The sequence below is a fragment of the Elaeis guineensis genome, chromosome 10 (genome assembly GCF_000442705.2).
Source record: "Elaeis guineensis isolate ETL-2024a chromosome 10, EG11, whole genome shotgun sequence".
Lineage (NCBI taxonomy): Eukaryota > Viridiplantae > Streptophyta > Magnoliopsida > Arecales > Arecaceae > Elaeis > Elaeis guineensis.
Genome location: NC_026002.2, coordinates 2,263,717 through 2,277,223, shown reverse-complemented (window position 1 = coordinate 2,277,223; position 13,507 = coordinate 2,263,717). Strand labels below are relative to the sequence as shown.

Below are 13,507 nucleotides of genomic sequence, written 5' to 3'. Positions count from 1 at the left end.
AGTGGATAGCAAATCAAGTTAACAATATGTTAGTGTACTTATGTATTTCTCTTAAAACTATATTAGTGCTATATAGAGTTACAAATAAAATCGGATATCTATCATATGGATTGGATGATTGTTTATTTGTATTTATTTTTTAACACATATAAATATACATATATTCGAAATAACTTTGGACAAATATTGTCCGGTTAGATTCCCACTATATTTTTTTTTTACTAACAAAAAACAGAGACGGATTCATGCAACGTAACGATGCCCCGACAAATAAAGAAAATACGACCCTATGGATCCAAATCTCGTGGAAATAAGAGACACACTGCATAATTTCAGGCTACTTACATCAACAGCGCAAGTCCAGGAGCACCCGGGCCACCAACTTATATATTAATGAGTACATCATCAGCCCATTATAATCCTAAGCCTAAGCTCTGGAAAGGAATAAAGCATATGCATCCTATCCTGAAATGGTTGATTAAACTCGGGTCCTTGAGAGACATCTGACAAATTTGGAACCATCAACGGCTCATGTCCCCATGAATCGCAGGCGGTAACGTCGCCGCCTGCCCCTGCCTCTCCATGTTCGCGTGCCACCCTACAAAAGTCCCCAGTGATCGGCTCCCAGTTAACAAAAAACACAGAGAGAGAGTATATGTGTGTGCACAAAATTAACTGAGAGACATATATATACACACACACATATATATATATACATACATATATATACATATACACACACATATATACATATATATATACATACATATACATACATACATACATATATATATATATATATATATATATATATATATATATATATATATATATGTGTGTGTGTATATATATATATTATGTATGTATGTATGTACATACATACATACATATATACACATATATATACATACATACATACACACATATATATATATATATATATATATATATATATATATATAAAAGGGGGGAGAGAGAGAGTACAAACCGACGGTCATGTCGAAGCCACGGCGCTTGAGCTCGCGGTACTCCTGGCAAAGGGCGCAGGGCTCGCAGAAGCAGTGAACGAGGCAGTCGGTGCAGGGGCTTCCCCGCAGCGAGTACTGCGCCCTCAGCTTGGTTCGATAGAAGCACGAATACAAGCAGCTACACGCCGTCACACAGAATATCAACGCGTACAGCGCTCCACTCGCACCACACGCTTCACAAAAAAAAAAAAAAAAAAAAAGCACAGCATCATCCCACATGGATGTACATCATTAGACAAATCATTCACCCAAGAATCAAACATTCATACAGCTTTATGGAATTAATTCATGACTCACAGGAGGATCCTTTGTCGACGATCTCCACGATCCGGCCGAAAGTGATGCATGGGCAGAAGCAACTGATGCAGCCTGCATTTGAAGAGCTTTTGATTAAATAAAATTCAGGTAATTAAGATTTGAATGTTTTTGTAGTGCTTGGGTCATGACGTTAGGGAATTAATAAAGGTGGAGTCAGGGGAAGAGGAGGGTTGTTACAGTTGCTGCAGTCGTCGAAGCAGTGGCAGAGGCCGGTGGACCATGGGACCGGAGCCTGAGAATGAACATGGAAGGTGGCAGGACCGGGTTGGGCATAGAATTGGTTGGTCGAGCTTATGGGGATGCCCGTTGTTGGTGGTGGCGCCATCGCCGGAGGATAACCGGAGTCCGGTTTTGGGGGATACATGGTGGTGGTGGGGAAAGGAGATGGGACGGAGTTGTGGGAGGAGGAGAGAAGAGAGCCCTTGTTCTTATGTGATGGTATGCCATGACATGGAGAACATCTGAGAGCAACTCCCGGGGCCACGACCTGGAAACTATCGGACGCGCATTGGAGGGTGGACTTGGACCGTGGCATGGGTTGACGTGACCAAGGTAATCTACGTGAATGGGCCACGCTCCATGGGTACAATCGAGTTACGCTATTTGCACCAGGTCCAATGGACCACGCCAAATCCCACGGTGGATAAGACGCCACATTACCCCTTGCATGTCACCGATTCCCGATTACGGGTTATCCGCCGTGGTTCACTTGGACCTGGTGCATGCAATAATTTCTCGTCCTTCTCCGGCAATGCGGAGAAAGGGCATTGTCGTCTACTGACTGAGAAATTACATCGTGCAGCGTTCACCACGTGATCATGGTTTTATAGGCTGCATGTATCCCGCTTTCGATGTAGTAATATAAAAATCAGCGGTTGTAATTAACAGCATGTGCGGTCGCATTCCTTATAGGATATAAACAATAAATCTATCATAACATATAACTCGTATAATTCGTTGATATGATTTTCTTCTACTCTTGGAATACAATTTAACACTATAACAAATTGTAATAAATCAAGTATTTTAATAACTAATTTTTTTTATTATATATTAAATTATAAAATTAGTAATAGCGAAGTATATTAATATTAACATCAGTAATATTTATTATATATTAAACAATAGATTTTAATAATTGCCAGCATATTAATATTAGTATCTCCATAAGGAATTGAGAGTTATACACAAATTGAGCCCTTTTTTTGGTGGTACAAAAAAGGCTGATTCCAAGAAAAGAAAAAGAAATAGAACGGAAAACATTGCTTAAAATCTATGAAAAGAAATATGAGATGGAGAGGATGGATACCATAACAAAAATGACTATTAGTGCACTTTTACAAGCCACTATAAGCTAGAAATAATATTGTAAATATTTTTATCAGTATTTTATGGTATTTTCTTGTATGTTGTTTAAAGATAGTATTGGCAATAAATTATAGATACTTTTTTTAAAAAAAATATCAATAAAAATTTTTATTTTGCCAGTATATAAAGCTTCAAACACAATATTTAATATATGTTGACAAAAAAAATCAAAAATAAATAATATATCCTTGAAAAATAAGTAGCTAGGGAAGATTTAAACTAATGATTTTTTATTTGACCAGCAAGTTCTTAACCACCAGGCTATAATTTCTATCATTAATAGATAAGAATTATTATTTAACCTATTAACATGCACTCGTGTCATTAAAAAAGTATTTGATGTATATTTTAATATTTCATATATTAATTATCTTTTTCAAATCCTTTTCCTTTTCATAAAAATAAAAACTGACCTTTGTTTATTTATTTCTATATGTTTAAAGTTTTATTGTTTAAAATATTTAAAAACTAACTTTTGTGCATTACCATATTCATATAAAGTTTTTTTCACAAACTTTTTAACAATAGTTAATTCATGATTACTTTTATTTATGCTATAATAAAAAATAATAATTTTTGCTACAATATTTTTATCTTAAATATGCTAAAATATTTTTATCTTTAATTTTTACCTTGAATATTTTTTTTATCAATATTCTAATACAAGCACTATCAAACCAATGACCTATACATAATGATGCTAAGAATGTATGCATACGATAACATATTTGATAGGATCGGTGTGATCAAACTAAGTTTTGTATTAAAATTAATAATTTAAAATTTAGCGATAACCTTTCAAAATTTTATAAATTATCAAATTATTTATTGATATATTAGTTAAATGTCATAATAGCAGTTTTGATTTCTAGCACTTCAAGTTATATACCTAAAACAAAAATTTATAGTGATATTTATAATAAAGTACCACTAATAAAAAAATACTTATTTGAAGATAGCGGCATTTTTACTATAATGTAGCAGAACAAAAAATTTAATAGTATATAATAAAAAATATTGTAAGCAATTTATCGTCGAAAGTTATTTTTGTTGTAGTAGACATTAGTTGGATTTAGAGAGGAGGAGAATATGTTGGAAAAGGAGGTGAAGGGAGTAGGTGAGGCTTGGGTGGAGCTCAAGATAGGTTAAATGAAGCAGAGAGATGGAATTGAGGGATGAGGATGAGGTAGAGTGTAGAGAGGAGGAGAATGATGTGCTGGAAGAGGAGGTGGTGGGAGTGGATGAGGTTTAGATGGGTCTAAGTTAGATAGAGAAGAAGAGGATATTTTTGATAAATAAGTCATTTTGATGAGAACAAAATGGTCCTTTATGACAACATTATAAGGATGTTCGATATCAAATGGGGCTTCGAACTATATTGAGCTACTTAATTAACTTATAATACCACTTCAAAACTTTTTAAACTTGAGGTATACCTAATAAAATTTGCTCTAACTTGGAAAATGTCTATAGAATTTTTTAGAAAATATAAGTTATACATCTTCTATGTAACCTTGCTAGTTATCTTCTCACCGACAGCAAAACAAAAAATTATGGGATGCCAATGAGAGATTACACATGGCTTAGGAACAATTTTCATATAAAATTCTTATTTTATCTTAGCATTTCCTCTAGAAGCAATTTTGGACTTTTAGGATTCATTTTGTTTGTGGAAAGAATTTTTCTTTTATGGAATGTTATTCTTGAAAAGTTGATTCCTACGAATATGATGCTTAGGAGAGTGTTTTTAACATATTTCGTTGACTATGAGAAAGTGACTTATTTCAGAGTGACTTATATTCAGTCAAGTATTCATTTTACTAAAAAAAATTATGTAAAATACCTAATATTGGTAAATAACCTTATCCTATTCCATATATTACTATTATTTTAATTATGATAATTAAAGATATTTTTGGCCATAAATCATGGTGGAGGAGGGTTTGAGGCGTTGTGATGAAGAGGATATTCATTTCAGCTATAGATCTATTGGCAGATTAAAAAGATATTTCTGACTAGATATGGATTGACTTGATATCTTAGACATGGATTAGTAAACAATTATGATTGAGTTTATCGTTAATAAAGATAAGCCTTCTTGGACATTGATTATCTATTTATTTAAAAAAAAATATTTTATGCATCAGTGATTTTGATCTATGTGGTTTTGATAGTTGCATGCTATATACTTATTTGTTAAATATATATGTGGCTCTATATGAAGTTATATATCATATATTATTGATCTTAACTTAGATAAATTTTGATAATCTTGTGCATTGAATTTAATTTGTAAAAAGTGTGATATTAAATTATAATACTTAATAAGCGTAATTTAATTGTATGACTAAATATTGGGTTGTAGTGCTCTGGACTAGCTATTCTATTGATGCTCTATCATGGGCTTGAAATATGATTGTAATAGCTCTGGGTTGAGTAGTTCTGATCTTTTGTACTAACTATTTTATTAATGCCTGTCATAGGCTTGAAATATAATTATGGTAGTTTAGAATTGAACATCTATGATCTTTTAGACTAATCACTTTATTGGTGCCTCACCACGGGCTTAAAATGTGATTGTTATAGTCTATAAGGTCAGCGACTTTGTCATATCATGGATTTGAAATATGGTTGTGGGAGTTTACAAGATTAGCTATTTTATTGATGCCCTATCATAAACCGTAAATATGGTTATGGTACTCTAGGTTTAAGCACCTTAATATGGTCAGATTCAATATTCATTGTCTCGAAATAATTGTATAATGTAATTTATTATGCAAAAAGACATATTTGTTATGTATGTTTTATGATTATAATATATTGTGGCATGAGATTTATACAAGTAACAAATATTTATAATTTTTTATTTATTATTATTATATTAATATTTTTTAAGTTATATAAGATTTAATATTTATTAATATATAATATTTATTATGAATCGAGATCAATAGTATTCTCGAGATTTTGAGGTTGTAACAAATTTATGGCTTTACATATTCTTTAGGACTTTGTCCTAGAGACTGTGCGGCTATCGTATGGTTGATTCGGATGTTAGATTTGGAGCATTATAGTTCTATCAGAGCCACTTCTTTCTGGATCTAATCTGGTGAAAAGCTAACTCTTTTGAGCTGGTGGATTGGTGAAATCTACTGGGTCTCACTCGTTTTCTCTATTGTGCTCATCCGATAATCTCCACAATCATTTTTTTCTTTGATTTTGTTGATGGATTTTTTTTTTTATGTTGATTTAGATTGATAGATTATGCTGTATACAAGGTAGCTCTTTTGCCTCTGTTTAGCTAAAAGGTATTCTTCTTTTTCTCCTTCATTGAATTTAGAGCATTTATTTTACTCGACCCAATCCAACCTGAGGTGGACATAAGATGAGTATGGATATGCGGTTTTTAATTAGAGATGTGTATGAATATTGGCCAACCCAACCTATATCCGATTCTTTGCCATCCTTATCATATATTGGTTGTGTGATTGTTGGTTGGCACCTTCAATAGAGTGCAAACATTGGTTCCCGAATTTATTCTTAGCAAGAGCTGCTAAGACGAGTCAAAACCTACTGTTATGTTACAAATTGTGGATTGTGGATGCTTCTCTAAATGTTGGTCTTGGCGATTGTTTTTGTAGTCAACCAAGATCCTCTAAAGTGTACGGGCCGGACCGTAGTATTGTATAGTTCTCGATGGCTGCCATCAGGAGATAGATGGCCATCAAATAATGCCCACTCGTAGACAATCTTGTTTGATAGCTGTAAACTACGATCCGTGCCCCTTCCCAATACTATCATGGTCAAAGTCTTTCAAGAAGTGGCCAAACTGCAATAACATCGACAACAATTTTCCGGGAGCAGTCAAAGGAAATGCACAAACCCCAGCCGTCCCGCTTATTCAAACACATCGTCACGTCCATGCAACTCAATTCACACAGTCGATAACACATACTCTAATTACAGACCAGTCCTTAGAAAGAAACAAACTACGTCCTTAACTCCTTGGAAGAACTCACATTCTCGTCCACATTGTAGGCAAACTTGGAACGGGTTAACGGCTCATTCCTTCAGGGATCCCTGGTGGTAACGTCGCCCCCTGCCTCTTCTTCTGCATGTTCGCTTCCCACCCTACAAAAAAACCAAAAACACCTCACACACTCAACTAACTTCCCATTCCATTTCCCTCTCCACACACACACACACACATAAAAATAGAAAGAGAGAGAGTGGAAGGTAATGGAAACCTATGGTCATGTCGAAGCCCCGGCGCTGGAGCTCCCGGTACTCCTGGCAAAGGGCTAAGCCCTCGCAGCAGCAGTGGACGAGGCAGTCATTGCAGGGTTTCTTCTGCAGCGAGTACTCCTGTCTCAGCTTGGTCCGGTAGAAGCACGAGTATATCCAGCCGTGTCCGACGACCAACATCAATAGAAAATACAGCATTCCACCCGTCGGACACGCTTCACAACACCACCATCCCATGCGCGTATCATTAGAGAAACCATGCATGCAGTACTCATGCACCCAAAATAATTATACAAAGAAGTTGATGGAATTCAAGAGCGACTTACAGGTGGATCCCTTGTCGACAATCTCGGCGATCCGACCGAAGGCTACACATGGGCAGAAGCATGTCAGGCAGCCTGCGAGAAGAAGGAGCTTACGTTAGGGAACTTTCAAGAGGATGGATTAGAGGAATAATTGGGTGAAGGGTGAAGAGGGACAGGAGAGGTGTACAGCTGCCGACGTCCTCGCAGCAGTCGCAGAGGCCAGTAGACCATGGCATAGCCTTCTCAGAACTCATGGTGAGGAAAAGAGGGGAGATATAGGATAGGATGGAGTTCCGAACAAGAAGAGTGCAGCCTATGCTATGCTGTCCTCCGTGTGGGAGGTGCTACAAATAGGCGAGTGAGAGGTCCTCTTGGCTTCAAATTTGGCTTCAATTGCGTTGAAACATGTGGTCCTCTTTGTTCAGATTGATGATATTTTGGTACATCCCAATTATATAAAGAAATATAATAAAATATATTTAAATTTATTTTTCATAAATTCGATATATCATATTAATGAAAAATGTATGATGTATATTAGTTATCCTATCCTACTGTCGACCAATGTGGTCTGTTTAGCATTGTTTCTTTTAAAAGGAAAACTACTTTTAAATGGTAGGATATACTTTTCATCCATGTAATGTCAACTTTCACCGCCATTTTATCAAAAGAAGTTTCATGGTAAAATTGATATATTAATTATAGCATCTTTTTCATCAATATAACATCAGTGGAACTTATTAAAAATAGTGAAAAAATAATTGTTAGCAAACCTAACGGATGTCATTTTGATAAAAAAAAAAAATGATATATTAACTATGCTATGTGATTTGCTTTGTGAAATAGTTAATTAACCACTATGATTTCCTCTAAGAGAGAAAATTAAAGTTTGTGAATCTCATTGTACACTGCAACATCTAATAGTAACACCTAACTCACATCCAAATGCGAATCATGAGGCACAAGGTCATTTATGAAAGATCATTAGTTCTGGTCCATAGTCCCCTATGTTATAGTTAAAATGCATCACTTCTGACGAAATATTATAGCTTACTTAGTACTGTACTTGGGATATTACTATAATTAGGTGCAGCATGGTTAGCACTGGCATTTATCAGCAATCGAAGTGAACATGAGCACAATATACCTAGGTTGCATGTAAACCGCTCTCTTGGTCTTGCATCATTCTAATTAATTCCAAGTTGACCCGAAAGACCTGAACCTCTTAATGCCCATTCGACTGTTTGTTGCTGTCATTCAAAGAGGGAGATTTACGTTAAACCATTTAGGATTGTTTGGGAATTTTCGGCTGGACCCAGCAGGAGGGAATTTTTCTTTAAAAAAAAAAAAAAATCAAATGAGCCTTTATCTTGTTCCAGCAGCCACAAAGTTATGTGATCGAAAAAATAGAGCTTTAGAATGAAAATGAAATAAGTGACTTATACTTCAGCCATTTGGTCAAGAGAAGTACTCTTCCCATTCCTATTTGAGGAGAGTGAGAATGTCCTGGTCTCTCAAAATCCAATCCCAAATTTCTCTCCCAGTATTCTAATGCCATTTCTCTAGATTTATTTTAAAATTTTGATTTTTCAAAAATATCCTTTGTTTAATTGATTTTTAATTTTTTTTGAAAATATTTCAATTTTGATTCTAATCACAAACCAAACATGTTAGAGAATATAACTATTTCGATTTCCTTTCCAATCCATTCCTATATCTAGTTCCTATTCTAATTCCAATCTATTCCTACTCGAAATATTAACATACACCAAACCTTTATTCTTCCTGTTAAAGCTCATGTCAATTTGTGTCGAGTATGGTATTATTTCTCTCATAAAAAATAAAGGATAGACCCGTGTGAGTGACTAAGATGATTTTGTTGCTCAGGGCATCATAGATGGAAAAATTAATGAGCGGCCAAATTGACATTTGTTGAAAAAAAAAAAGAGGAGGAATACGTAACACTCATTTGGCTGGGGGTTGTTACATTCCCTTGGTATTATCAAGGAATGGTTCGTTTGGTATATGGTGAAGTTCAAAGAGGAAAGCTTGCATTATCAATGTCTATACATTGTTTTGGAAGGACAACTACTCACAATGAGGTAAAAACAAACAAATAAGCGTGCGCGCACATACATACATGTGTGGATATATATATATTTACACTATTTTGTAGCAAAATAAATAGATATTTATTATAAGGCATAATTATGAATTCCCTTTTCGTTTTCTGTTCTTCTGAGTTGTGAGTACTTCGATCACTCATTTATACTATACATACTAGATTATAGTAAATGAATAAAATAAAATATTGACTTAAAATAGATTAACTTGAAAAGATTTTTCTCTATTTTTTTCAATTGGAACTCCTTAGAACGGACTTCATTTTTTTTGGACTACATCTAGATTATGATTAGTGATTGCCACACAACTCTCCACAATAGCTAGCTGCAGGTATATTACAACTCTCACAAACAAGTGCACCATACACACACATGCATGTTTACACAAACATGCATGAAAACACATAAGGACTATTAAGCTTCAAGGAATGATGATGCTGATACATGTAATTATGAAGGACCACATGATATAGTAAGTCCCTCTGATTGATCTTTGGTTAAGACACCAACTAGGTGATAAAGATTGTTATTGATAAGATTTCCAAGTAGGCCTTGATAGCCTATGAACGGATTTATCTTCGTACATGCTTTTCTATAGATTAGCCATCGATCGCGATTAGGACTCATCACATTAAATAATAAACTAAAGTGGCATGCGTGCTTAGTGGAAGTTGCCATGATACTCAAGACCGATTGTTTACTTACAAGCATCATTGATGTAAATATTTGTAAGATTAGCCTGCCTGAAATTTTTGTATACAATGGGCTTTCTCATGGCCTAAATATGCCACTGTCATTCTTAAACTAAGTACGTGATGGATGACCTTTTTCTCAGGGTTGTTTCTGCAAAATCCGAGTCGTATCTTTTTCAGTACTCGTCAGCACCTGCGCACTTCCATGGTGGAAAAGGTTCAAAAGATGGTAGGACCACGTAGCAAGTAATGCGCTAACGACAGCTTCAAATTATTGAAGATTCTTCAAGCTAGCTATTCTCGCTTTCTTTATTTTATTTTATTTTTTGCTCGATAAAACATAACCACCAAGCATTGTCTTGGCATTTTTTGTTCCTTATCTAAATGTTCCTCTAAATATTCTTATAAATAGCTAATTATAATTTTTTTTCATTTATTCATGTACCTTGTCAAGTAAATTTTCAACTATTGCGTTTTTTTTCTTTTCCCCTTTTCTTCGAAAATAAATACATAAGTATTACCAACATTTATTTTTTATTAAATATATATTTTAATTTTTAATTATCTCAGTTTGTCTTGAACTTTTGGTAATTTTTGTTTTATTGTCAAAGGCAGTATTTATCACCATGATTTACGGTGCCAAGTGGCCGGCAATCTAAACTGGGATGCGGTGGTGAGGACTTTTCGGCTGGCCTGAGCATCTTCCACATTGGTCCTTTTGTTCCTTTCATTCCACGCGCAAGATGGCTGGAGTTTATAATTATTTTAATTTTTTTTTCAACTAATTTTAGCTGAACATTTTTTATAAATATTAGCGTCTAGATCTTGTCCTGTCGCCAAAGATGATACGTGCGACTGTTGTATTGCCAAGTGGCCAGCACTCTGGACTTGGATGAGGTGACCAGGACTTCTCTGGCTGACAAGAGGCATCTTCTGTGCACCTTCGTTTGCGTTGTTGGCACGCACTAGTTGGTGGTGGACTCGGCAATTATTTGAGCTGCCTTTGTGGACTAAGCCTTTGGGACCCCAAGACTAGCTTGTCATGGTCAGGATGTAATCTTCCTCCAGGTAGAAAGCAAGACCTGCTTGGAAGCTGGCCAGGCAACTCAATGTGGAATCACGTCATCCACTTCTAAGTCAATGCCGGACTCTGGTCTACGTCAATAAAGAAGAATCCAGCAAAAAATTTTGGTCAGACCCTTAAAACTTTCTTATTGGCACTCCTTTGATTACCGGCAGAGGTGAAAATGATACGTATATTATCCATTCAAATTTATTTTTATATTCAAATCAATTTAGATATGGACAAAAATTTGAAGATTCAACTAATATTCATATCTGTATATATTTATATTTATCAAAAAAAAATAAATATGAATATGAATAGATAACTATCTGATCCGTATTCCAATCTATATACAATCTTATATAATTTTTATAGTACTTATTAATTTTAAAAAAATATACAACTATATAAATACATCATTAACTTAATTTATCATCTATTTAGTAATATCTTTGATTCTGTAGTCATAAAATTTAATTATCTAAGTAATATCATAATTATTTCTATACTTTTAGTATCAAATTGTATCTGTATCCATTTAAAATAAATATAGATATAAATTTTTTAATCTAAATAATATTCATATTTGTATTTGTATTCATCAAATAAAATAAATATGAATATGAATATGTTGGTATTCGATTTGTATCTAATCCAATTTTAGCTCTAATTACTGATAAAGTTTTAATACAGAAAGGATCACCTGATTGATCCTTTGCATCTCAAATCCAATAATTAAATCAACCATATGATGCAGCCACAATAACCTTAGATCAGTACCCTGGAAGTTTAGGTAAAGCTCATAAAATAAATAACATTTCCAATGACTTAAGAAAAATTTGATTGACCATGAAATTTATCATAATAATCAATTAAATTAAATGAAATCACTATCATCTAGAGGTGACAATCGGATCGGATATATATCGGATCAAATACGGATCAAATCAAAATTATTTATCAATCTAAATTTGACCTGTTTATTCAACGAATCAAAAAATTTATATTTGAATCTAACTTATTTATTAAATAAATAACCTGACTCGACTCATATAATCTGTTTATTAAATAAAAAAATTAGATTAAATGAGTTAAATGGATCGGATTAAATAAGTTAGAAATATGTTAAATAGATTTTAAATAGATTAAATGGATCAGATTATAACTCCATTCAATTATTAAATAGATTAAATAGATCAAAGATCTAAATTTAAACCCAACTCATTGAATAAATAGATTTAGACGGATTGGCCCATTTATAATCCAAACATATTTATGTTAGACCCAAGCCTACTTAAAATAAGGGTCAAATCATAAATTATCATCCTTACCACCTTCAAACAATAAGTTTATTTGATAAAATATTTAATTGTTCATCAGGTATCAGCAAATAAACTAGCTAACTAATTATCTATTGCTTGATCTCTCCACCTGTCCTAATCGCTAATCGAGACTATGCATCTCTTGACTCGGAAGAAAAAAGCAACAGAGAAGGATACGAAGTATAAAGTCCAGTAATAATCCTCACACACACATACATGTATCATTATAATAATATAAATTTTAAAAATAACAAAAAAATTATTATCAAAATAAATATGAATATCATAAAATTATGATCTGAATATCAATAATATTCAAAATAAATAGTTTGCATATTGACATACCAAACATCAATAATAAATATCCACCCAATAAGTCTTTAACAGTGACTCAAGAAGTTTATTTTTAATTTTGATTGAACCCAATCCGACACCAAAATCAAATATCTTTTTGACTCTGGGCCACATCTTGATTATGTTTCCTACCAATTTGGGGGCAATCAATAGGTATCACATTTTCTGTTAGTGGTAGGGAAATCCATATATAGTGCCACATTTCGAGCCTATACGATCGATGATAACAAGATCAACCTATAAATCACACAAGTTTATATTAATTCTTTTATTCCTAGCTCTAAACTACCCATTGTCACATTTTCCATTTATAATGAAGCAATCGATTAGTGTCACATTTCTCACCAATGATCGGGCAATTTATGTAATATGGTTAATCCAAAGCAACGTACCCATTCATCCAGTTATGCAGGTGTTAGTTATGTGCGTCCATCATGTTAGCAATCATTGAAATACGTGATTAAAAATATAGAAAAATCCATGCATCTCACTTATCTTGATTAGCAATATATATATCATACATATGTGTATGTACAAAATACTTATAAGCATGAAAATTAGTTTACAAAGATTCTTACCTCTATGTCGATAACTTAGAATAATCACTTGCCTACCCCACATCTACAAATCAAAATGTGCAAAACCTTGCTCAGCATCCTCTTGTCCAGAAACGTTGTTCTTCTACA

The 13,507-nt window shown here is 33.7% G+C and overlaps 1 protein-coding gene across 1 annotated transcript; it reads right to left on the bottom strand.

Annotated features, from left to right (window-relative positions):
- Nucleotides 1-302: 302 nt before the first annotated feature.
- Nucleotides 303-7,609, bottom strand: LOC105053222 (uncharacterized). The gene is made up of 8 exons (XM_073244488.1): nt 7,452-7,609; nt 7,286-7,357; nt 6,878-7,174; nt 2,007-2,127; nt 1,524-1,903; nt 1,326-1,397; nt 989-1,201; nt 303-598 (listed from the first exon to the last, which is right to left on the bottom strand). Exons 1-8 carry the CDS (start codon nt 7,516-7,518, stop codon nt 522-524), a joined length of 1,299 nt encoding a protein of 432 aa, XP_073100589.1. The 5' UTR covers nt 7,519-7,609; the 3' UTR covers nt 303-521.
- Nucleotides 7,610-13,507: the final 5,898 nt, after the last annotated feature.